The sequence below is a fragment of the Dermochelys coriacea genome, chromosome 8 (assembly GCF_009764565.3).
Source record: "Dermochelys coriacea isolate rDerCor1 chromosome 8, rDerCor1.pri.v4, whole genome shotgun sequence".
Classification (NCBI taxonomy): Eukaryota; Metazoa; Chordata; order Testudines; family Dermochelyidae; genus Dermochelys; species Dermochelys coriacea.
This window is the reverse complement of record NC_050075.1, coordinates 41,385,329-41,412,492: the sequence shown is the minus strand read 5'-3', so window position 1 is coordinate 41,412,492 and position 27,164 is coordinate 41,385,329. Positions and strand designations below refer to the sequence as shown.

The window sequence follows — 27,164 nt, the reverse complement described above, 5'->3', positions numbered from 1 at the left end:
CTGCAGAGTCCTGACTGGCTTCGTAGGGAGTAGTTCCAGAGCATCGCCCGGTGACTCCATAACAAGCTGTATCTGCATCTTGCATGCCACCCTGTGCAGCAGTTCCTGATATTGCCTTCTCATCCAGGGAAGATGAGGAAATTGCTTCCAGAACTGTTGGATCTGGTTTACCTTCATCCACTGAATATTCCGACACGACCGGTTGTGGTTGGCCAGGAGATGGTAAATAAGGCACATGTACCGATCCCACGTGCTTAGGGTAGGGATCCCAAGTGCCCCAGTAGTACCAGTACAAGGGATCAATTGGTAGGGGAGGACCCAGGACACTGGGTATCATCCGTCTCTTGACAAGTCATGTCTGGTCCAAGGACAGAACCTTGATCTCCTAGGTCTCCTATCCCAAGCCATCTTTGTTTGGTAAGATAGAGACTCCTGCATTGTTGGAAACTCAGGAGAAAAGGCTGGGTCCTAAACCACCAGTAGAACCGACAGTACTCAGGCCTGCACACAGGAGAGCAGAACAGCTCTGCATCCTCAAACCAGCTTCCTCTTCAAAAGTAACTATGTCTCTGAATAAGGGTGGACTCAAGAGGTGTGGTGAGTGAACCTACAGGAGAATGAAAATGTTCTCTAGGGAAACAGGTCTCTGATCACCCTGGGGGCAGGGTGAGCCCACTGGTGGAGCATCAGATCTGGCGCTTTCCTGATCACAATGGAAGCTGGATCCCTCCGGGACCTCAACACTATTAGCACCAAGTCTGGATGTCAAAGGGAGTTTCAGTGGAAGTTTGTCCTGTGTTTTAGATGTTGGAACTGGTATGAGAACTGACAGATCTGTGACTCTTCGCAACATTTTCTCTTGCCAAGGAGCATAATTTGGACCTAAATCTTTAGTACCTTTTTGGGAGGGCACTTTTAAGGGGTCAGAGAGGGAACTTTTCTCTTCAGGGCAGGCATGAACAAAGGTAGTTTGCTTCTGTGTTTATGAGAGTGTTCCCTGCTCTCCTGAGAAGCTTTATCCTGAGATTTGCAAGTCTTACCTTCAATTCCCAAATGCGTGCTTAGAGGGGTGCTGCCTGCTAGATGAGGCTGATGTACAGAGTTTTTCCCCACAGCCCAGATCTGACTGGGGTCTTTTTACATCTTAGCTCCTGACCCTCACAACTCTGGGAATGGGAGTGTGGTAACTTAAATAACTTCTCCTTTATTTAAAGGCCAACGTTGTCATAAGAACAAATAGATATAAGCTGGCAATCAATAAGTTTACGCTTGAAATTAGACGAAAGTTTCTAACCATCAAAGGAGTGAAGTTCTGGAACAACTTTTGAAAGGGAGTAGTCGGGGCAAAAAATTCTAGCTTGTTTCAAGATTGAGGTTAATAAGTTTATGGAAGAGATAGTATGATGAGAGTGCTCAAAATGGCATATGGCCCATCCATGACTGCTTTTTGCAAATATCTCCAAAAGCAAGAGATGGGACACTAGAAGGGGAGAGCTCTAAATTACTACAGAGAATTCTTTCCAAAGTATCTGGCTGGTGGGTGTTGCCCACATGCTCAGGGTCTAACTGACTTCCATATTTGGAGTCAAGAAGGAATTTTCCCCCCAGTCAGATTGGCAGAGACCCTGAGAGTTTTTCGCCTTCCTCTGCAGCACGGGGCATGGGTCACTTGCCAGTTTGAACTAGAGTAAATGGTGGATTCTCTGTAACTTGAAGTCTTTAAATCAAGATTTGAGTACTTCAGGAATTCAGCCAGAGGCTACAGGCATATTATAGGAGTGGGAGTTGAGGTTGTATGGCCTGCGATGTGCAGTAAGTCAGATTAGATGATCATGATGGTCCCTTCTGACCTTAAACTCTCTGAGTCTTAGGCCATGTCTACATGAACAGCACTGCAGCATGACAGATGTATTGATACAGCTGCGCTGCTGCACTGTATGTGGTGAAGACACTCTTTGCTGACAGGACACAGCTCTCCCGTCAACATAAAAAAACCCATCTTCACAAGCGGCATAAGCTATGTCTTCGGGAGAAGCTCTCCTTCCAATGTCACTCGCGCTTATGTCAGTGTAACTTTTGTCGCTCAGGGGGGTGGAATATTCACACCCCAGAGCGACATAAGTTTTGCCAACGTAAGTGGTAGCACAGACATAGCCTAAATGCTGCACTTGGCTGAGATGTGAGCCCTGCCTAGGCAGTAGAGACAGCACTGGTGTTCCTCACTCATAGAAAATGAGTGGGGTCAGGAAACAAAGTTCTTGAACCCCAGGACTCTGGGCATAATTCCAGCTTTCCTAGGGGGATCTCCCTGGGGTGGGGGAAAAACAACTAACTACTTTATAATAAATCTAAAAGATACAAGTACTAAAAAGCTATTGACAATATATTTACAGAATGATGCAGTTGAAGCTGCATCCAGGGCCACAAAAGATTCCGACTCAGGCCGTGCAGTGGTAAGAAGGAATTGGAGAGGTGTCGGTCAGAGCACAAGAGCAACTGCCCATGCGTGCGCCAATACACACTGCTTACTAAAAATCTCCAGACTCAGGTGCTTGGTGCGCATGCAAACAAGTATGGAATACACACTGGGACCATCACTCGAAGAAGAATAAACAATTTCCTGCTAATTCACAATAGCAGATATACTATTCACTACTGCATTGGTCTCCAAACTGTGGGGTGCGCCTCCCAGAAGGCATACAGGAACGTTGGGTGGGACGGCAGAATCTGGGCCAGCCTCCACGAGGGGCGGGGAGGGAGCACCACCCATCCCCGCTCTGCCCCCATCCCCAACCAAGGCACTAGCTTCAGCTCTCACTGTCTAAAATCAATATTGATGCAGGCCACCCAGTGCAGGCTGGCCTATTACAATGAGTGCCAGGAATGGCTAGACACCCAGGAATTCCCTTCCACTTTATCTCTCTAGTGAACATCAAACAGGTTAAAAAAATAAGTTATGTTTGTGTAGTTGTCAATTTTTATTGTTATTCGAACACATACAGACCATAGACTCTACATTGACCGTAACTTTTACTGTCAAATTCAGCACAGTCCCTAGGGTGAGAGATCATTTGCAGTGATGGGGGAGGGGGGAGAGGAAGCACGGGGCTAGGGACAACCTTTCCATTCTGTTTTTTGCTCCTCAAACAGGAGCAGGTCTCATGCATTCCCTCTTCCTGGTCCTTCATATTTTCTTTTTAATGTCTTTCTACCAAAAATGGGTGCACTTGAAAAATTTCTACCAGACTGACAGATATTACTGGTTCTGCCAGTATTCCTCATTTTAAGTAAAGGGACTCTCTCTCAATCCTGTAGAATCCTTCTCTGACAGGGTGGACTAGGCTCTGAGGCCCCAGCTGGAGGCTTTGTGGCCCTGCCACACCCCACCTCAGAAAAGGACAGTAGAGAGGTCCTCCAAGTTGCCTAGAGCAGCTGTGTGGCAAGCAGCCAACCAGGGCCCAGCAGGTCAGTATAAAATAAGCTGCAGCATGTGAATAAATTCAGTTCCTTCCTAGAGCTGAAGTAGAGTGGATGGTGCTCCAGGCTTGCTCCTGGGACTCCACAAGAACAAGGCCCTGAGGTAAGGATGAAGAATGTGCAGGAACCACATGGAAGTGGCCCAGGGAATTATAGCAGCAATGCAGTTTATTTCATAGAATCATAGAATATTAGAATTGGAAGAGACCTCAGGAGGTCATCTAGTCCAATCCCCTGCTCAAAGCACAACCAACACCAACTAAATTAACGCAGCCAAGCCTTTGTCAAGCTGGACCTTAAAAACCTTTAAGGATAGAGATTTCACCACCTCCCTAAGTAACCCATTCCAGTGCTTCACCACCCTCCTAGTGAAATAGTGTTTCCTAAGGGTACATCTACAGTATGAAATTATTTCAAAATTATTCTATTTGAATTTTCGGAAGCTATTTTATACATTCAGTCTTGTGTGTTGCCACTAAAGCACATGAATTCAGCAGATTGCGTCCACAGTACCAAGGCTAGCATTGAATGTCGGAGTCGTGCACTGTAGGTTGCTATCCCATAGTTCCCACAGTCCCTGCCGCCCACTGGAATACTGGGTTAAGCTCCCAGTGCATGATGGGGCAAAAACATTCTCGCAGGTGTTTCTGGGTGTGTGTCATCAGAAAGCTACAGCAGACAATTGTTTCGCGCCTTTTTGGCGTGCAGATGCCATTCTGCTTTCAGCAGACGGTGCACCACTGCTCTCCTACTACTATGAATCCACCTCTCCAACTCCATTCTGCTCGACCATTGTGAACCGAGAAACACAGCTTCCATCACCAACTCTGCTCTCCCGCTATTGCCATGCTTCCGAGCTTCTCCATGTTGTCTGTCCTCGGCTCCCACCTCCGTGAAAGCCACAGAAGACAACCGTTTTCTGCCGTTGTTCGGCTACCGTGAACCAAACAGCACAGCTTCCGCCACCAACTCTGCTCTCCTACATTTCTCACCCTTTTTCCAGGATTACCTGTGCAGGCACCATACCATTGAGCCCAATCAGATCTCTGCTTCAGTTTTGACCATTGTAAATATCTCGCGCTTTATCCAGCAGTATGTGCAGTACCTGCAAAACCGGGCGAGGAAGCGACGACAGCGCAATTATTATAGTGATGAGGACATGCACACAGATGGCACGGAATGCAGCAATTGGGAGATCATGGTGGCATTGGGCCAGGTTCATGCCATAGAATGCCGATTCCGGGTCTGAGAAACAAGCACAGACTGGTGGGACCGCATAGTGTTGCCGGTATGGGATGATTCCCAGTGGCTGCGAAACTTTCGTATGCGTAGGGCCACTTTCATGGAACTTTGTGACTTGCTGTCCCCTACCCTGAAGCACAAAGACACCAAAATGAGAGCAGCCCTCACAGTTGAGAAGCGAGTGGTCATAGCCCTGTGGAAGCTTGCAATGCCCGACAGCTACCAGTCAGTCAGGAATCAGTTTGGAGTGGGCAAATCTACTGTGGGGGCTGCTGTGCTGCAAGTAGCCAACGCAATCATTGACCAGCTGCTATTAAGGGTAGTGACTTTGGGAAATGTGCAGACCATTGTGGATGGCTTTAATGTGCTGGGGTTCCCTAACTGCGGTGGGGCGACAGACGGAACGCATATCCCTATCTTCACCCTGGAACACCAGGGTGGCCAGTACATAAACTGCAAGGGGTACTTTTCCATGATGCTGCAAGCACTGGTGGATCACAAGGGAGGTTTCACCGACATCAATGTGGGATGGCTGGGAAAGGTGCATGGCGCTCGCATCTTCAGGAACTCTGGTCTGTTTGAACAGCTGCAGGAAGGGACTTACTTCCCAGACCAGAAAATTACTGTTGGGGATGTTGAAATGCCTATAGTTATTCTCAGGGACCCAGCTACCCCTTAATGCCATGGCTCATGAAGCCTTACACAGGCACCCTGGACAGTAGTAAGGAGCAGTTCAACTATAGGCTGAACAAGTGCAGAATGGTGGTAGAATGTGCGTTGGGATGTTTGAAAGCACGCTGGCGCAGTTTACTCATTCGGTTAGATCTCAGCACAACCAATATTCCAATTGTAATTGCTGCTTGTTATGTGCTCCAAATTATCTGTGAGAGTAAAGGGAAGATGTTTATGAGGGGAGTAAAGGGGAAATTGAGGAAACTCACCTGTTGGCCAGTTTCACACAGCCAGACAACATGGCGATTAGAAGAGCGCAGCAGGGTGCGCTGCACATCAGAGAAGTTTTGAAAGCCAGTTTCATGACTGGCCAGGGTACAGTGTGAAAGTTGTGTTTGTTTCTCTTAAAGTTACCCGCCCCCTATATATATATATATGAAAGGAAATAAAGTCACAATTGTTTAAAAACCATTCTTTACTATTTGTTGCACAAAACATTAAGAGAAATCAGAAGCTAGATGGGGGAGGGGGAGTATTGGGTTGGGGGGTGGAGGAGGAGGGAAGGACAAGTCCAGAAACCAAAGCAAAATTTAGGATATGCCAGCTTTCTGCTGCTTGTGCAATCCTCTGGGATTGACTGTGTGGGTTCCCGTAGCCTCCGCCCCCGTGATCTTGGGTGTCTGAGTAAGGAGGCTATAGAACTTAGGGAGGAGGAAGGGCGGTTATACAGGGGCTGCAGCGGCAGTCTGTGGTCTTGCTGCCTTTCCCGCATTAGATCCACCATACAGTGGAGCATGTCAGTTTGCTCCCCCATGAGCTTGAACATAGCATCCTGCCTGCTCTCATCGCGTGCGTCCCTCCTCTCTTCGTATTCATGTAATGCTTTACGCGACTCCGCAATTGTTTGCCTCTATGCATTCAACTGGGCCCTATCAGTGCGGGAGGACTGCATGAGCTCAGTAAACATGTTGTTTGTTTTTTCCACCTTCTAATCTGGACCAGCCTCTGGGATAGAGTATATAGGGGCTGCATTGAAACATTTGCACCTGCTGTAGGAGGAGAAAAAGGGAGGGTAGTATTTTAAAAGATACATTTTAGAGAACAAAGGGGACACTCTTTCTCAGTGAAATAGGCAATTCATAGTACACAGCACATGTTCTTTCTGTACAAGGTCGCATTTTGCCTCCGATACTGAAGTGCTTGCCACCTTGGTGTGAGTAAGCCATCACATACGGCCAGGCAACAGAATTCAGCTTGCAGGCAGCCTGCGGGGTCTCTGGGATAATCGCTTCACACAACGCGCCCCCCCCCACATACCGCGGGGCTCCGATGAGGCTCTGATAAGGGATGAGCCCTTTAAACTAAACGCGAACAACCCAGCGTGGCTCCGATGAGGCTCTGAGAAGGGATGAGCCCTTTAAACTAAATGCAAACAGCCCAGCGTGGCTGGGTTTTCCCCCACCCCCCACTGCGTGGCTCCGATCAAGCTCTCACTCACCAGAAGTGCCTTCTCCAGGGTCATGATCCGGGAGCATGCTTTGGAAGTAGGGGGAGGCTATTGGCTCCAGCATTAAGAATAGTTCCTGGGTAGGAGGGAAAACAGATTCCCCACTTGCAGCCTGTACACTGTCCTCGTCCTCCTCCTCCTCTTCGTCCTCCAAAAACTCATCCTCCTCGCTCCTTGCTACTCCCCCCTCGCAGATGTCCACAGACAGTGGTGGGGTAGTGGTGGCGTCACCCCCCATAATTACATGCAGCTCATGGCAGAAGCGGCAAGTATGGGGCTGTGACCTAGAGCGCCCATTCACCTCGCTGGCGTTTTGGTATGCTTGCCTGAGCTCCTTGATTTTTGTACAACACTGCTCAATATCCCTGGAGTAGCCTCTTTGTGTCATGGCGCTGGAGACTTTAGCATATGTATTTGCGTTCCTTTTTTTGGAACATAGTTCTACCATAACAGATTAGTCTCTTCAACATGCAATAAGATCCAGTACCTCCCATTCGGACCATGCTGGAGCTTGAATACGAATCCGGGACTGCATGGTCGCCTGTGCTGATGGTGAAAACAGGAAATTCAAAAGTTCCTGGGGCTTTTACTGCCTACCTGGCAAGTGCATTGGAGTTCAGAGTGTTGTCTAGAGCGGTCACAGGGGAGCATTCTGGGATAGCTCCTGGAGGCCAATATCGTCGAATTGCATCCACAGTACCTGTAACTCAGAACTGCGATCTCAATTTTAATGCGACTCCACTTGCCGAGATGGAGTACAGAAATCGGAGTAAAGAGCCCTTTAAATCGAAAAAACTGGTTTGGTCGTGTGGACGGAACCAGTTTTATTTCGAGGTAACTCGGCTAATTTCGAAATAACCGCGTACTGTAGACCAGGCCTAATATCCAACCTAAACTTCCCCCACTGCAACCTGAGACCATTGCTTCTTGTTCTGTCATCTGCCACCACAGAAAACAGCTTAGCTCCATCCTCTTTGGAACCCTGCTTCAGGTTGTTGAAGGCTATCAGATCCCCCCCTTCACTTCTCTTTTGCAGACTAAATAACCCCAGTTCCCTCAGCCTCTCCTCGTAAGTCATGTGCCACAGCCCCCCATTATTTTTGTTGCCCTCTGCTGGACTCTCTCCAATTTGCCCACATCCCTTCTGTAGTGGGAGAACCAAAACTGGACATAATACTCCACATGTGGCCTCACAGTGCCAAATAGAGGGGAATAATCATTTCCCTCAATCTGCTGGCAATCCTCCTACTAATACAGCCCAATATGCCATTGGCCTTCTTGGCAACAAGGGCACACTGCTGACTCATATCTAGCTTCTTGTCCGCTGTAATCCTCAGGTCCTTTTCTGCAGAACTGCTGCTTAGCCAGTTGGTCCCCAGCCTGTAGTGGTGCATGGGATTTTTCCTTCCTAAGTGCAGGACTCTGCACTTGTCCTTGTTGAACCTCATCAGATTTCTTTTGGCCCAATCCTCCAATTTGTCTAGGTCACTCTGGACCCTATCCCTACCCTCCAGCGTATCTACCTCTCCCCCCAGCTTAGTGTCATCTGCAAACTTGCTGAGGGTGCCTTTAATTTAATTTTAGGGTGCAATTTAAAAGGACATTGTGGATGGCTGCTATCTATAGGGTCCCAGGGCTAGGACCTGGAATAGAGGGTGGGCCTGGGTCCCCAGCCACTGGTAAAATGGCCTAGATTTTGAGGCACCCCAGAAGGGGAACTGAACTGTCTTTGAAAACTCGTGGCGAACGGGGGAAGTCCCGGATGACTGGAAAAAGGCTAATGTAGTGCCCATCTTTAAAAAAGGGAAGAAGGAGGATCCTGGGAACTACAGGCCGGTCAGCCTCACCTCAGTCCCTGGAAAAATCATGGAGCAGGTCCTCAAAGAATCAATCCTGAAGCACTTAGAGGAGAGGAAAGTGATCAGGAACAGTCAGCATGGATTCACCAAGGGAAGGTCATGTCTGACTAATCTAATCGCCTTTTATGATGAGATTACTGGTTCTGTGGATGAAGGGAAAGCAGTGGATGTATTGTTCCTTGACTTTAGCAAAGCTTTTGACACGGTCTCCCACAGCATTCTTGTCAGCAAGTTAAGGAAGTATGGGCTGGATGAATGCACTATAAGGTGGGTAGAAAGCTGGCTAGATTGTCGGGCTCAACGGGTAGTGATCAATGGCTCCATGTCTAGTTGGCAGCCGGTGTCAAGTGGAGTGCCCCAGGGGTCGGTCCTGGGGCCCGTTTTGTTCAATATCTTCATAAATGATCTGGAGGATGGTGTGGATTGCACTCTCAGCAAATTTGCGGATGATACTAAACTGGGAGGAGTGGTAGATACGCTGGAGGGGAGGGATAGGATACAGAAGGACCTAGACAAATTGGAAGATTGGGCCAAAAGAAATCTAATGAGGTTCAATAAGGATAAATGCAGGGTCCTGCACTTAGGATGGAAGAATCCAATGCACCGCTACAGACTAGGGACCGAATGGCTCGGCAGCAGTTCTGCGGAAAAGGACCTAGGGGTGACAGTGGACGAGAAGCTGGATATGAGTCAGCAGTGTGCCCTTGTTGCCAAGAAGGCCAATGGCATTTTGGGATGTATAAGTAGGGGCATAGCGAGCAGATCGAGGGACGTGATCGTTCCCCTCTATTCGACACTGGTGAGGCCTCATCTGGAGTACTGTGTCCAGTTTTGGGCCCCACACTACAAGAAGGATGTGGATAAATTGGAAAGAGTACAGCGAAGGGCAACAAAAATGATTAGGGGTCTAGAGCACATGACTTATGAGGAGAGGCTGAGGGAGCTGGGATTGTTTAGTCTGCAGAAGAGAAGAATGAGGGGGGATTTGATAGCTGCTTTCAACTACCTGAAAGGGGGTTTCAAAGAGGATGGCTCTAGACTGTTCTCAATGGTAGCAGATGACAGAACGAGGAGTAATGGTCTCAAGTTGCAATGGGGGAGGTTTAGATTGGATATTAGGAAAAACTTTTTCACTAAGAGGGTGGTGAAACACTGGAATGCGTTACCTAGGGAGGTGGTAGAATCTCCTTCCTTAGAGGTTTTTAAGGTCAGGCTTGACAAAGCCCTGGCTGGGATGATTTAACTGGGACTTGGTCCTGCTTTGAGCAGGGGGTTGGACTAGATGACCTTCTGGGGTCCCTTCCAACCCTGATATTCTATGATTCTATGATTCTATGTAGTGACCTAGTTTAAGAGCTGGGGCCAGAAAGGCCCCAGGAGGCCGAAGATACTGCCTCCAGTGAAGGAGCCCTGAGGCACTGCTCTGTTGCAGAGAAGGGACAAACTGAGAGACATCACAGAGGACACTGAGAGAGGCCCCTGTGGGACTTGTATCCCGAAAGGCGTTTGTGTTGCTTTTATCTCACAGACTGTGTATGAGTTTCCCGGAGGGCTGAGTCACCAAAGACCCACTACAAACAGAGAGAGAGTGTACAGACAGGTTTCAGAGTAGCAGCCGTGTTAGTCTGTATTCGCAAAAAGAAAAGGAGTACTTGTGGCACCTTAGAGACTAACAAATTTATTTGAGCATAAGCTTTCGTGAGCTACAGCTCACTTCATCGGATGCACACGCTCTTGGCCAGGGGACACTTGTGAGAGGTGAGTGCAACCCGTTTAAAAATATTCTTCTGCTTGGAAAGTGTATGTGTATTCTCTCTCCAGGGTGGAGATTTTTGGAGTAATTAAAAAACAAACCCACCAAAAAAAACCATCCAACCACCCCAAACTGACATTCAAACTTAGAGACACAGCCAGAATTATTCCCAAATCCTCATAGCACAAAGGCAGCAATGACTTCAGTCCCACAACAATGTTTGTTCTTAGAACTTTTGAACTCTCAGAAGAGAGCAGTATCTTGTCTTGTAACCATTATTTTTCAAGTTCTATAGCGCATTTCACTCTAAAAGATCCCAAAGCAATTTATAAACTATGCAAGCATTACCTAATTCATGGCTAACAGCTGCTGTGTTCCATGCTAAACGGCGCATAGCAACTCCACATGTCAATTTAGAAGAGGAAGTAGAAAACCCTGTGCAACTGAAACTACACTGAGATTTAAGGAGGCAGAAAGTAATTACCCAAACTGGAAGTGTTGCTAGGGCACCTGAATTAGCTTCCCTACTGTTATAGACAATGCCATGGGCTCTTCAAATCACAAGTGGTCAGGAGCTCAGCTTTATGTGGTAATGGTGTGATCTATATCACCACCCTTTGCTTCCCAAAGTACCTATACTTTCTTTGGATATCTCCCATTCCTGCACTCATTAGCCTCAATGCTTATCTTGTAATATCTGAGAGAATCATTGTCTGAAGAGGCAGGACTTAAGAATTTTTATAGGACTTGTTTTACTTCTCTATAACCCGCCTGGGTTTTATGTAGACTAGATTATAATAAATCCATTCATTGTATTTTCAGTTGCTGGGTGAAAAGTGTAGTTTAAATTAATACAAAATTGCAGAAAGTGGGCTCTATGTAAAACACCTATAAAGTTCCACAAAAGCCAGAAAATCCAGCAATTGTCCTGTGTTTGTAAAATAAAGCCCATGAGCATTTCCATGGCACATACTCACAGTCACAAAAGAACTAAATTCATTTGGTCAAACATTCAAGGCACAAAAACAAATAGTATAGGTCCAGATTTTATGTACCAGTGGAAAATGTGTATTTTCAGAGTTTTAAAAATCAATGTAAATGAGGTGGTTTGAAGATCAGTACAGGTTTTAAACCTTTCCCTGCAGTGTCTGAATCACAAATATAACTGATGTGCAGCAAACTGTGCTTAATATCAGAAATAAGCAAAACCGTCCTGTCCAGTTTCACTGCCGACACTGAGGGAAGTGAAGGCGAAGACAGATAGCATCAATACTGGCAAGTCACTTAGAGTTTAAAGTCCTTTCAGTTTTAACAATCTTGCTGGTGCTGGTAAACATTTCATTTTCAAATATAGGATCATCTTGGCAGTATCCTTTTAAGAAAATGCAGATTTTTCTAATCTATCTCTCTTACATTAAGAGGGATTTTTCATGTACTGAACAGGCACATACACAGTATACAGCAACTGGAGGTCTATTGTAATGCTCCATCTGGGGAGCAGGAAGGAGTTCCACAAAGGACAGAGCCATACTTTCCAAAGTCAGGTTTAGTGAACAGGGATGTAAGTACCAGAATCCCCTCCCGCCCCCCCCAAAAAAACAGCTTTATTTTTTTCTCCATTATGCTAAAGACTTATTTATAACAGACCTGGGAGGGAGTGGAGTTCTTTCCCAATCCCTCACTCTGTGACCACTGGGCGTTCTACCAAAAGACCTTCACTTGCTCCCTTGGCTATCCACATTAATTTCAATTCCCAGCTTAAAAAACAATAGCGCATATGCTTTATGTTCAACTGGACTTTGTTTGGTCCACAGGCAACTAGTGAATCAAAGGGAATTCACAACATTCTCTCTGCAGCATTGCTTTCTTGTTATGATGGGAACTTTGTAAATCAGATTATCAGAAAAGGCTAAACAGTTCGGACTATAACTTACACATCCAGAAATCTGGCCCTCCTATAATGAGGAATGTGCCCGTGATGGAGAAGGAAAACAAGAGAAACTCACAAGTTTAAGCCATGCCTACCGTGACTCTTTATGGGGAAGCACCCAAAAGCCAGACAAAAGTTCCATGATAGTAGAACAAATACATTAGTATATACTCCTGGGGGGATTCTGCGCTACTGTGCATGCACAGAATGTATATCCCCTGAAGATTTATTTGCTTCCCTGCAGAAAAATGTATTTGCTTCCTCATGGGGAAGCAAAGGGGAGCCACAAAAGCGGTCATGTGCTCCTCCCTAGCAATACGTTTTGGGTGCCCAGGACAGCTGGCAGAGAGGTAAATCACTGTGGGCAGGGGGTTGGGGAACACTCGGCTGGTTGCTCCTACCCTGTGGGTTCAGCTGCTAGTCCTGGCTGGGCTGGGGAGGACGGGACTTCCTCTTCCCCGGCATGGCATCCAGGGCCGGGTCAGACCCACCCCTAGGTTTCTTCTCCCAGCTGCAGAAAGCTCTGCAAACTGCCTCTTCTCTCTCTCCTCCCCCACCCAGCTTCCTGCACCCATTGCTCTTCAGCTGCAGGGGAGGGATCCCTGTACAGGGAGCTGCCCCCCCATGCATGCAGACCCCCTCATACCCAGACCCTCGTGCTGAGCCTCACCCCCCCACACACTCAGAACCCCCCGATGAGCCCCACTTCACCTGGATCATGCTAACGAGACACCCACACACAGATCCCCACCCCACCAAGCCCCAACCAGCTGCATGTGGAGTCCCACTCCCCGAGCATCTGGACCCCCCACTAAGCCCCAACACCCAGACCCCCTGCCAAGCTCTATCCCTCCTGATCCCCCCCTTGCTTAGCCCCAACCACCTTCACTTGGACCCCTCTGCAGAGTCCCATTACTATTGCACCAAGAACCCCTCAACAAGCCCCTGTGCATCCAGATCCCCCACTGAGCTGCCCACATAGATTGCTCCGCACAGAACCCTCTCAACCCACATCTGAATCCACCAAACTAAGCACTTCCACACTTGGATCCTGCCTTGCTCAGCCTGCCTGCCCACATCTGGTGCACCTGGCAAAGAGGGGAAGAACCCTGGGGTGTTTCTGGAGCAGGCAGAGTCTTTGCCCTGTGTCAGGGTTGTGTGCAGCCTCACTGCTGAGTCTGTGTACCGGGGGGAAGAGGGGTGGGTCCTGCAGAGTGATCTCCCACCTCTGTGCAGCCAGTGGCCTGTGCTCCCTAGTGCCATACTGGAACCTACACATTTATTTGACAAATAAAATTTGCAGAATTTTAAAATATTGTGTGCAGAATTTTTAATTTTTTTGGCACAGAATGTCCTCAGGAGTAATTATTTTTCTTTTAAACTAACTCCACCTGCTCAGCTGAAAGGGATGCTGACACTGACAGAAGAGCCAAATTTTAAGACTGACTGTATCAAAGTCAAGGAGCAAGAGACAATGGGATTTTTTTTTCTCCAAAAAAAGAGGGGGAAATGGGGTTTCACAAAAACTAAGGGTTTTTTTTTTTGTGAGAACTTGTCATTTGATTTTTTTTTAAATTGTTTTGAATTGAGATTTTCACTTGTTTTTGAAAACCAAAATCATTTTGAAACTTGGGATTTATTTTCTCCCCTTTTTATCACTGAATGCAAGAGAGTAAATTATATCAAGAGATCCTCTCCATCCCTTTTTCAACTATTACTTTTCAAAGCTTCTCCAACTTTCAAAAATTGAGAGTGGAGAAAGAAAAGAGGGAATACACCCCCATCCCTCCAGTATCATTCACTGTTACATTACGTGATAACAAGTCAACTACTGAGAAGCCCTCTTAGCATGGAAGATAGCAAAAAACTATGCTGTGAATTCATGGCCTCCCACCACCAGACAGACGGTATTAAAAATCCAGATAGAAATTAACTGGTGTGGGGAGGAGATAATCAAGACTATGGAGTCAAATCAATAATTAATTCTATTCTTGTGGGGAGAGGATGGAGGAAGGCAACTTACCTGAGTGGGCCATAGTTCAACATTACAAAGGCCAATATCACCATCACACACACAGCTCTTCTCTTTGGAGAAGGGATTTTAAGATTCTGGTTCTAAACAGGGAGACAGAGCACACATACAGAGTAAGTGAGGGTTTGAAAACACAAATGCATTTCAGACATTCTAACTCCTGTTGTTGCCTTTTATATTAAGGATGACTTGCAAAGCGTAAAACTGCAGAGGTAAAAATGAGCTTCCCCTTTTTCATAAAGATGTATGAGTGCAGTCAGACCTATTTAAAAATATATCTAGTCCTTTTTTACATTCCATTCAAGTCCCATCTACCAAATGTTCTATGGACAACTGGAGAACCAATAGATTTACAACAAGGAATTAAAACTAAGGCTCTTATCTGTCTCCTATCACCATAGTATCAACACCTCACAGTCTGTAATATATTAATCCTTCCCCCCCCCACCCCTTGAAACAGGGCAGTTCTATTATCCCCATTGTACAGATGGAAAGAGGTCCAGAGTGACTTCCCCAAGGCCATCAGGGAGTCTGTGGCAGAGCCAGGAATGAACCCATTTCTCCTAAGGTATGTCTACCCTGGCAATTGAACGACAAAACTTTTGTCTTTCAGAGGTGTTAACCTCCCCTACCCCCTCCCAAAAAAACCCTCACAATTTTTCCATGATGAGCACCAGAGTGAACAGCATGAATGCCACTTGTTGGGGGTGGAAGTTTTATGTCAGCAGGACAGCCGACAAACAGCGGCTATGCTGCACGACTTCTAGCGGCATGGCTGTAGCGACACAGCCATGTCACTAAAAGCTGTGTAGTTAAGACAAAGCCTATGCCTCTGGTAGCATCCTGACCATGGTCTACTCTTCATTTCTTTCCCACTTGTAATTGAAGTAGAAGTAAAGCTCTTTGACTGAAGATTCAACTACTTTAGCTCTTACATTTAAGGCTATGGGTTCCCAATCCACCACACTGGGTCCTCCAGAAATGAGGTGCATGCAGTATAACAGGGAAGACAAGCCTGGATATTTTTTTAAATGAAAAAATTTGAGGAAAGGGAGACCTTTCCAGGCCTTCTTCACACATTTAGATACTACAAAGGCCAGTCTAACACTTGCTTTTTCAGCCCCTCTTTCAGTCACCTTTAACGGATTTGATCTGAAATAAAGACAACTTGCTGGAGCATGAGGTGTTTAAGGAAGTCTCCAGGATAATCTCTTTTCCGCAGACAGTTGCTAAAGGAAACTGAAATGAATTATAATGGGAATTATGTAGCGGGGTTAACATTTGGAAGTTATCGCACAGAAATCTGCAATCCTGAAATTGTCCTGCAGATCGTTTCTCCCTTCTTCCAAGCCAGCGAAAGCAGAGGCTCCTACAAGTGCTGCTCCTGTACACAGCATGTCCAAGCAGGAGAATAAAGGGAAACTGATTAGGACTGTCACTTGGTTTCCTTCTGCTGGAATTATTGCTTGAGAAGCAGAAACACCCTCCCAATCATGTGGGGAAAGAAGAACAAAGAGCAGCATAGGAATGGACTGACAATTTTTAAATCAAGATTGGGTGTTTTTCTAAAAAGATATGCTCTAGGACTAAGTCCTATGGCCTGTGTTATATAGGATAGACCAGATTATCACAGTGGCCCTTCTAGCATCACTCTAGGCTTCTATGCCAACAATTCTGAATGAGGGCATGGAGGGAGCATAACTGCACGTGAGAAGCACATCACTTAATTTAGTGTGGCGTTTCCTTCAAATACCAATTTAATTAACAATGGTAATTAGCTGTGTAAGTAAACAAACGTTAATTCAGAAATGATGTATCTAGCAGTGCATCTAGACAGCATGCTGACATGGGGACTCTGGATCCAGACCAGCGGATGAGGGAAAAGGAAGGGGGAAAATGATGAACATGTGCATTATTTTAAACTAATAGCAGATGGAGGTCCATAACAGCCATCCCTATTGCTCCCAGTTGTTGGCACATGCCATTATGATGCCTGTACCAACACAAGTTCATTACCATGCTGTTCTAAACAAATCACTGCATGGATTTTGTCCTTCCACAAACACTTTTTACCTCTAACACCAATTCATCAAGCTGCCTCTTCAGTGAACCATTCTCTCTCTTGAGCTGCTCATTCTCCAGCAAGGCAGCCTTCAGCCTGGCCTCTAGCCCCAACATGTATTCCTTCTTCTTCCTGCGTGACTGGCAGGCTGACTCCCGGTTTTTGATCATGCGCTGCTGTCTTCTCAGGAGGTTACTCTAGATAGGGACCAAGCAGTCTGGTTAAAATAGGGAACCCTAACCTACATGCACATTGGTCATCTCATACACAATTTCTGCTCTGCTACTTTTTCAGCCAACTGAGCACTTCTATCCAAAAGTTCCTAATGTGTTCATCACCGCAGCATCTAGTCTCTAATCAGGTTATACCCCCAAGAATTAGCTCACAGAGGGAATGAAAGAATTATATCCCAATTTCTTCTCTTTTCTGACCTGTACTTTCATATTTCCTTGGCACAAACTGGTTCCCACCATATACAGGAGTGCAGGACAACTGCTGTGCTTGTGCAGCAAATGATTTTTAGGGACCAATTTATGAGGAAAGGTAAAGAACTTAACATGCATAGCTTGTAAAAATCTTGACTAAGAGGGGACACATTCAAAAACTATAGTGATTATATGCCTTACAGCATACTGTAACCAACAGGTATGATCATCAAACAGACAGGATTGTGCACGGTGGTGTTGGGAGGATGACGAGCAATAGAATGAAATTAAAGAAAATGTAGGCTCAATGTCAGGAAATTTTTAAATAGTGACATTAACTCAAATTATGAGATTTCTACCAGTCTCTTGGGATACTATTTCAGGGGCTATTTAAAACTGGACTGAACAAGGCACTGGTTAATAAACTCTCGCGTTTGCAGGCAACAAACCTGCACTGCATTGCAGGGGAAGTTTCTTTCTATTGCCCTCAGTTTTGGTTTATAACCTCAAGCCTAAGAATTTATCCTTCCAAACTCTGGGCCTGATTCTCATTTACACTAAGTCCCATTTACTGAACCAAATGAGATGCCAACGGAGGGATTGAACAGGCAGGAAGAGAAGCAGGAAAAGCCAACAGAGGACAGGATTTTAAAAAGTACAGAGTGGTTGACCATGTTAAAGGTCAAGGAGGATGAGAATGGAGGCCTTGCTGCTCTGTAATTTAGCAGTTTGTTCCAGCACCTTCTCTTTCAACATCTCAACCTGATACTAGACACTGCTTCCACTGGAATAATACCAAGCACAGAAACATTTCCATTGATCGATCTAATAAAAATATAAATTTGACACCTAAGCTGACCTGAAAGCACCCTGTTAAAGACAAGAACGGTCATGGTCCACACTAGCATGATCTGGAGTTAGTTTGCCTTAACAAATCTTCCATTGAGTTTTTTTTCTGCATAGCCTAGGAATGGGAATTGTGTTCTTGCTTTATCATGGAGACGCATAGTTAAAGATAAGGAACAACTTCCAATAAACCACAACAGGGTGTGTATTGTTGTTACATTTGTATCAGCCTGGAGTGCTCTGGAGACACACAAGACTGAAAGCTAATTGTTTTCATCCACCTGAAGAGTACTCCAATAGACTAATAATGGACACACTAGTGGCTTACAATTGTTAGAGTATTAAAAAGGAACATCATTTATTAAAAAGGAACATAATTTGAATAATTTTGGGAGTAGGAGTTTGTGAAAATCAGTCCGTAAACTCTGCAAGCCAGAAAGCTTTGGTTGAGGCAAATACAAGAGACAAAGTTAGGGTTATTTGTGGCCACTTTACTCTAAGTTTCCTTCCTGCAGATAACTGTCTCATAACTACAGTATTCTGCTGTGCAGCATTTGCAGCTAATTTTCCTTGCAGATACTGACAGTCATTCTATCATTCTGAAGAAGCCACATGGCTCACATTTCACTACTATTCTTCTTCATGATATTACAGTAGGGTTACAGAGACCGAGAAAACAAGCTACAATGCACTAAGGTTTTGGCTTCTCTCCCTGCTGATCTAACTGCATTCTGTAAAGATCATTTATAATATGGCTAGTCTGCTGCCATTGACATAATCCTGTGAAAATTAAGCTGTGTGTACTTACTCCAACTTTTGGGGGGTGGGGGTTGTTGTTTTTTTAGTGTTCTCTGTAAGCATTGAGCTTTGTGCACAAACACTTTTCTGGTCATTGCTGAATCTTTTCAGATACTGCAAAACACATTAGATTTTGCAAGCATATATAGCCTTTTAAGAAAACAGGGTTTTAGACAAGCAAGGCATTTGGATATGATACAGTCTGGAGGCTGAGAGAGCTTCAACTACCCAGAGTTCAGATAATCAGTATTATACTGGAGATGTAAGGTCTATCAACATATTCCACATTCACACAGTAGTTGATAGATGACAGATCCATCAATGGTAATCAGCCAAGATGGTTAGGGATGCAACCTCATGTTCTGGGTTTCCCTAAATCTCTGACTGCCAGAAGCTGGGACCGGATGACAGGGGATGGATCACTCAATCAATTGCTAAAAGAAAAGCAGTACTTGTGGCACCTTAGAGACTAACAAATTTATTAGAGCATAAGCTTTCGTGAGCTACAGCTCACTTCATCTGTAGCTCACGAAAGCTTATGCTCTAATAAATTTGTTAGTCTCTAAGGTGCCACAAGTACTGCTTTTCTTTTTGCGAATACAGACTAACACGGCTGCTACTCTGAAACCTGTCAATCAATTGCTGTGTTCTATTCATTCCCTTTGAAGCACATGGCACCATCCACTGTCAAAAGAGAGAATACTGTGCTGGATGGAGCAGTGATCTGACCCAGTATAGCCATTCTTTTTGTACATAAAACTGGCACTATTTTTTCCAATGTTTGCATTTATCAACACTGAATTTCATCGGCCATTTTGTTGCCCAGTCACCCAATTCATAGAATCATAGAATATCAGGATTGGAAGGGACCTCAAGAGGTCATCTAGTCCAACCCCCTACTCAAAGCAGGACCAATCCCCAATTTTTGCCCCAGATCCCTAAATGGTCCCCTCAACGATTGAACTCACATCCCTGGGTTTAGCAGGCCAATGCTCAAACCACTGAGCTATCTCCCCTTCCTCCCTGCCGCCTTGGTAACTCTTCTCAGTTGGCTTTGGACTTAACTATCTTGATTAATTTTGCATAGTCTGCAAATTTTGTTAACTCACAACACGCCATATTCCAGATCATTTATGAATATGCTGAACTATACAGTAATTTTTTGACTCATAGCAGACATTCATAACATGCCAAAACTTAAACATGAGAATTAACTTCTCAACCACATATTAAAGAGTTACATATAATGTCATATGTCTTGTATATTTTCTTTTAAAAAGAAGTCCAAAATAAGTATGGGAAAGTTTTCCCCCTAAATAGTGTTTTTTTACAACACTAATAATTAGGCTCTTATTGTCCTCTCATCTTCAAAGTTACCTACAAAATTCAAGCACTTTTCAAACTGAAGTTGCCATTTCAAATTAGTCCTACAAATAATACTGTTCTGAGCAAACTTTAAGCCCCTAACACGTGACTTCTGGCACTGCCTTAACCATGTGCTCACTACCACTCCACATAATGTGGTAGGAATGTCCCACAGGGCAATTATTCTGCTAACAAGTTATGAAAAAAATGGTTGGCCACCTTTTGTCACTGTTGTTGTTCTAGGGCCGGAAGGTGCCGCACTCACGCGCTGGTATTTCAGGCGCTGCCGGCCCTATGCTGTCTCAGTTCCTTCTTGCCGACAGCTCTGACAGAGGAGCAGGAGGGTGGGTAATGGAATGGCCATGAGCAACACATCTCTAAGAACAACAGTTACGAAAGGTGGGTAACCATTTTTTCTTCTTCAAGTGCTTGCTCATGTTGATTCCATTCTAGGTGACTCACAAGCAGTATCAATGGAGGTGGACTCGGAATTCACAGTCTTGCAGCACTGCTCTGCCAAAGCCAGCGTCGTCTCGAGCCTGCTGGGTCAGCGTATAATGTGATGCAAACGTGTGGACGACAACCAGGTAGTGGCCCAACAGATCTCTTGGATCGGTACCTGTGCCAGGAAGGCTGCCGATTGATGCCTGTGCCCTAGTCGAGTGTGCCGTCACAATCACCGGCGGAGGCACCTTCGCCAGCTTATAACAGTAGCAGATGCAGGCTGTGATCCAGGGCGAAATCCTCAGAGCAGACACTGGGCGACATTTCATCCTGTCTGCCACTGCAAAGAACAATTGCATTGACTTATGGAATGGCTTCGTTCTACCTATGTAGAATGCCAGCACCCTCCTGATGTCCAGAGTGTGAAGCCTGCATTCCTCATCCGACGTATGGGGATTTGGACAGAAGACTTGCAAGTATGAAACTGAGAAATGAACGTGGGCAGAAATGCTGGATGCAGTGCAGCTGGACACTGTCCTTGTAGAAGACCGTATAGGGCGGCTCCGAGATGAGCGTCCTGATCTCAGACATCCTGCGGGCCAGCATTATTGCAACCAGGAACGAAACCTTTCAGGAGAGAAGCAGGAGGAAGCAGGAAGCCAGAGACTCAAAGGGAGACCCCATAGCCTTGACAGCACAAGATTCAGGTCCCAGGGGGGAACCAGGTCCCAGATGTGCAGATAGAGGCGCTCCAGACCCTTGAAAAACCACACTGTCATAGGATCGGCAAAGAAAGAGCTGCCTTGGATGGAGGATGCAATGCCAAAATGGCGCCCAGATGGACTTTGATCGAAGAGAGGGACAACCCTTCAAGTTTGAGGTGCAGCAGATAATCCAATATATCCTTCAGCGAGGCCTGCTCAGCCCAAAGAGGCTGCTCCAAGGCCCAGCACACGAAACTCTTCCATTTAGCCAGGTAGGTTGCCCTGGTAGAGGGTTTCCTGCCACAACAAGACCTGTTGAACCTGGATCGAGCATGCCCGCTCAACTATGCTTAGCCATGCAGTAGCCAAGCCATCAAGTGCAGCGCTGCCATGTTCTGGGACAGCAGATCCAACCAAAGAGGCAGTAGAAGAGGGATGGCTGCCGAAAGGCTCAGCAACATGCTGAACCAGTGCGGACAGGGCCATGCGGGAGCTACTAGGATAATTATCGCTCTGTCCTGCTTGACTTTCATGAGGACCATATGAATTAACGGCACTGGCAGGAAGGCATACATCAGCACTCTTGACCATGGAATGAGGAAGGCGTCTGCAAGGGAAACTCTGTCCAGACACTGAATAGAACAGAACACTCTGTTCTGCCTGGATGCAAATAGGTCCACCTGGGGAGTCCCCCACCTCTGGAAGATTATGTTGACCATCTCCAAATGGAACAACCATTTGTGGCAAGACAAGAAGGACCTGCTGAGGTGATCTGCGACCAGATGAATGGCATGCTGAGCACAAAAGTCCCAAAGACTGAGCACCTCCTGACAAAGGGCCGAGGACCTGGCACCACCCTGTCTGTTGATGTAATACATCGCAGCGGTACTGTCCGTCAGAACCTGCACCCCTTGCCTTCCAGGTGGGGCAAGCCCAGCAAGAAAGGGTGGCTCTGGTGTCTTTCAGCCCATGCAGCCTCACATCTGTTGGGTCAGAGAATAGACCGTTCCCATAGAATGGGAGGTCTTGGATGGACACTACCACCCTGGCAGCTGAGTCTGCTGCATCCCACGCCATTTGCAGGGAACACTGGGCTGTTGTGGTGACTTCCTGCACCAGGGTATCAAGCATTCTTACAACTACAATACCCACCTGCTGAAGTGAAGAAACAGATTGACAGAGCCAGAAGAGTACCCAGAAGTCACCTACTACAGGACAGGCCCAACAAAGAAAATAACAGAATGCCACTAGCCATCATCTTCAGCCCCCAACTAAAACCTCTCCAACGCATCATCAAGGATATACAACCTATCCTGAAGGACGACTCATCACTCTCACAGATCTTGGAAGACAGGCCAGTCCTTGCTTACACACAGCTCCCCAACCTGAAGCAAATACTCACCAGCAACCACACACCACACAACAGAACCACTAACTCAGGAACTTATCCTTGCAACAAAGCCCATTGCCAACTGTGTTCACATATCTATTCAGGGGACACCATCATAGGGCCTAATCACATCAGCCACACTATCAGAGGCTTGTTCACCTGCACATCTACCAATGTGATATATGCCATCATGTGCCAGCAATGCCCCCTGCCATGTACATGGGTCAAACTGGACAGTCTCTACGTAAAAGAATAAATGGACACAAATCAGACATCAAGAATTATAACATTCAAAACCCAGCCGGAGAACACTTCAATCTCTCTGGTCACTCGATTACAGACCTAAGAGTGGCTATTCTTCAACAAAAAAACCTTCAAAAACAGACTCCAATGAGAGACTGCTGAATTGGAATTAATTTGCAAACTGGATACAATTAACTTAGGCTTGAATAAAGACTGGGAGTGGATGGGTCATTACACAAAGTAAAACTATTTCCCCATGTTATCCCCCCCCCCGCCACTGTTCCTCAGACTTTCTTATCAAGTGCTGGAAATGACCCACCTTGATTATCAATACAAAACGTTTTCTCCCCCCCCCCCCCCCGGTAATAGCTCATCTTAAGTGATCACTCTCCTTACAGTGTGTATAACACCCATTGTTTCATGTTCTCTGTGTATATAAATCATCTCCCCACTGTATTTTCCACTGAATGCATCCAATGAAGTGAGCTGTAGCTCACGAAAGCTTATGCTCAAATAAATTTGTTAGTCTCTAAGGTGCCACAAGTACTCCTTTTCTTTTTGCAAACTCTTGGGCGAAATGCTGTGGGAGGCACTCCTTAAACTTACGGAGGGAGTCCCATAAATTAAAGTTGTAATGGCCCAAGATGTAATGGCCTCATGGTTTGTTTCACTGTTTGAAACTGTAAACTGGAGGTGTAATCAATCTTCCTCCCAAACAAGTCCAGTCGTTTGGCCTCCTTACTTTTCAGGGTCAAGCTGGAATGTCCCTGTTTTTCTTTCTCATTGGCTGCTGAGACCACCAGAGAGCCGGAGGAGGGGGGTGGGTGGGTGGGTATACAAGTATTCAAAACTTTTGGCCAAGACAAAGATTTCTTCTCGGCCCATTTTGAGATAGGAGGGATGGAGCAGAGGGTTTGTCCGATGGACTTGGCAATTTTTAGGACCCCGCCATGCACCGGTAGTGTGACACAAGTCGCGCTAGAGGTTGAAAGGACATTGAATAGGGTGTCCATCGGCTCAGCAATCTCCTCCACTTCCAGCCCAAGTTCTCATCCATCCAACAAAGCAGAGCCTGGTAGTCCTTAAAGTGATTTGGCAGACTGGCCCTGGAGGGGCCTGCGACTGCCTCATCTGGGGACAAAGACGAGGACTGTACCACAGGCGGGAACCCCAGGTCCTCCATCTCTGCAGGCAAGGGAAGCTTAGGAGTGGGCACAGCCTCCTCAGTCTTGGCTTCCAGGCATGCTTCCTGCACCAAGCCCGGTGCTGTCGGTGCTGGCACCTGCTGCTCCGAGGCTGCGGCTGACGAGTGGCGCGAAGGGGGCATAGCCATGACCGGAATTCCCCCTGCATTCCAACAAGGCCAGTCCATGAGCCACTGACCTGGCTGCCACTGACCTGGCACTGTTACGCCGTTGAGGTCTAGGCAAGAGGCTAAACTGTCCTTCAGTGCCAGAGGAACCACCTTCCGGAGACCACAGAGAGGCCATGGACACCTGGATCTGCCTAGAGACCACAGATAATGGTGCCCGGTACGAGGGGGATCGGTGACTGTGAGACCGGTGTCAGGGGGACTGGAGGTGGGACAGAGAATGCTCCCATGGGGTAGGTGACCTTGATCAACATCGAGATGGCGACCAGCGGGAAGGTGATCAGTACCAGTAGTAAGGGGACCAGCACTTCCCTCTAGGCAATCCACATTAAGATGACGGGGACCGCGATCTTGGTGCCGGCAATCGATGGCGAATCCCAGACTATCTCGGCAGTGGTTCCAATGATCAGCACCGCAGAGGTGGAGACAGCGCGACGGGGAATGGTGCTGGGCAGAGCTCGGTGCCGGGGGTGCAATTCGCACCGATGCCAAGATGCTTGGTAAATCCTGTCGAGATGGTTTGGAGGTCAAACAGAGGGCGGACTCCATGAGGAGAGCTGGAAGTCAAATATCCCACTCTTTCTGTATGCGGAGCCGAAAGATTTACAGATACGGCACTTGTCTTTTACATGCGTCTCCTCCAAGCACTTGAGACAGCTCCTGTGGGGGTCACTAACAGGTATAGGCCTGTTACAATCGGTGCAGGGCTTGAACCCTAGAGACTGGAGCAAAGTCTACCGCTAAGGCAAAAATCTCAGATGACCGCGCATGTGGGCGCGCACACACCTAGAATGGAATCGATATGAGCAAGCACTCAAAGAAGAACTAACTTTTCACATAACTGGAACTAAGCTACCTATGGAATTACTTTGGATAATGCTGGGTTTACCATCTGATGGGAGACATCCCATGAAAAAATGGGACAGCAATTACTCATTTGTAAGCATTAGCATTAGCAAGACATGTATTAGTCACATAACAGAAGAGAAAGAAAGCCCCACACAGAGTTTTAGGCCCTCATAATGGAAAAGATAATGGGCACATTAAAAGACAAGACCATCCAACTTTACGTGCGCTGGCTTTCTGTGCTGGTTTATGAAGAATCTGATACTTTTGGAATTGCCTCTAAGCTGGATAAGTACAAAGCTGTATAAACATTGTTTTTTCCACCCAAGTCAAACATACTCTCTTATCTACTTATCTGTGCAACTCAGCAGTAATGTATAGCTTCCCCAAGAGGAATTTTATTTTTCACTGAAATGTATGAACACAGCCCAGAGCCTAAGCTTCTGTAATAAGAGACCTCAGTTGTACCTGTTTTAGGTGATGGACAATTGCTTGCATTTTTTAAAGACTAAAGGCTGGGAGGTAGAACTATGGCCCTGTCTTTCACATGGCAGCTCAGAATACTAACCACAAGGCCCTGTGGGAACACATGCATATTGTATTCCCTCATGTGCCGACTGTTTGGTTAGATCATTATAACATCTAAATGCAATAGGTATGGCTGTTTTTCAAACCTCTTCCCCATTTCTCTGCTCGAATTAAATATGTTGTTGTCCAAAAGATTGACTCTTCTTGTTTGATTGCACCCAAAGGCTGTCACTTTCTTACTGCTGGTGAGCTTTATTACTAAAGCCTGGGAGAGGAGAAGCATATTATTCTGCCTTCTCACATTCAACTTACTATCTGCTGATCTTATTCCAATCCAATTCATCTGAAAAGCTGAGTATTAATTTGTTAACAGTTTATGTTGCTTGAGCAGTGTTTCCCAAATTTGGGACACCGCTTGTTCAGGGAAAGCCCCTGGCGGGCTGGGCCAGTCTGTTTATCTGCCGCATCCGCAGGTTCGGCCGATCGCGGCTCCCCCTGGCGACGGTTCGCCGCTGCAGGCCAATGGGGGCTGTGGGAAGCAGCAGCCAGTACATCCCTTGGCCAGCACCGTTTCCTGCAGCCCCCATTGGCCTGCAGCGGCAAACCCTGGCCAGTGGGAGCCACGATCGGCTGAACCTGTGGATGCGGCAGGTAAACAAACTGGCTCAGCCCGCCAGGACCTTTTTCTAAACAAGTGGCGTCCCAAGTTTGGGCAACACTGTGCTAGAGTATAAAAGAGGAAGTCCTGCAATGCTTTCCTCATCCTGTGACATCTGCTTAGACTAGCAAACAAAGAAATCTGTTAGAATGTTCTTATGAGAGCTACATCTGTGCAGCTGTAACCATCACATCTGGTCCATGCTACAGTCACAAAAACCATGTAACCCTTTTAGTGCCGATTTATTGGTACTGGTAACATTCCCCCAGGGCAAAACTCTAAAACATTAGCAATAAGAAAATAATACTATTTGACATTTATATACCAGAAAAGGTCCATTTCCTCATTAAACACACACAAGTGTTATGGGTCTGACCTCTCATACTATTTCTTCTGATTGCTACCTATCAGATTAGCACCTAACTCTACTTCAATACCAAGAACTGCAGATTTTTTCCTGGTGGAAACAGGCAAAACCCCACCTAAAATGGACTATCATCTGCTGAGCCAGTCATTTATTTGGTTCCAAATCTACAACAGTTTTGTATACACAGATGGACTAGGGTATGCTGGATGAAGTTAGGAATAACTATATAGATTCAGAGCATCCAAGGCCAGAAGGGACCCTTGTGATCATCTAGTGCAGTGGTCCCCAACCTTTCTGTGGGAATAGCATTTTCCTATCCCCAGAAGACTGTGATGGGTGCCAGCCACCCCGCCGCTGAGAAGCGGCAGTAGCAAGAAGTGTCACCGCCGAAATGCCACCAAGAAACAGGAATGCTTCTCGGCGGCATTTCGGCAGGCGGTTCTCCGGCAGCCAGGGTTCTCTGGCGGCATTTCGGCGGCCCAGTGTCCTGCGGGCACACACAACTGCCCCAGCGGGCACTATTGTGCCCACAGACAGCGCATTGGGGACCCCTGATCTAGTCTGACCTCCTGTATAATACAGGCCATAGAACTTCCCCCTCCCCCAATTCTATAACATATATTTTAGCAAAACATCCTTGATAA

General features: G+C 46.4%; 1 protein-coding gene across 8 annotated transcripts in view; it reads right to left on the bottom strand.

The window, feature by feature from the left end:
• The window catches only part of ATF6 (activating transcription factor 6), a 396,729-nt gene that overhangs the window by 304,768 nt on the left and 64,797 nt on the right, over window positions 1-27,164 (bottom strand). For all 8 annotated transcript variants that reach the window (XR_006273702.1, XM_043490629.1, XM_038412787.2 and 5 more), the window contains exons 8-9: window positions 16,546-16,731; window positions 14,464-14,555 (exon numbers count right to left, since the gene is read on the bottom strand). Coding sequence is in view for 7 of the 8 variants with exons in the window: in XM_043490629.1 (XP_043346564.1) it covers window positions 14,464-14,555; window positions 16,546-16,731 (278 nt within the window). In the remaining variant the exon portion in view is untranslated. The remainder of the gene's footprint in view (window positions 1-14,463; window positions 14,556-16,545; window positions 16,732-27,164) is intronic.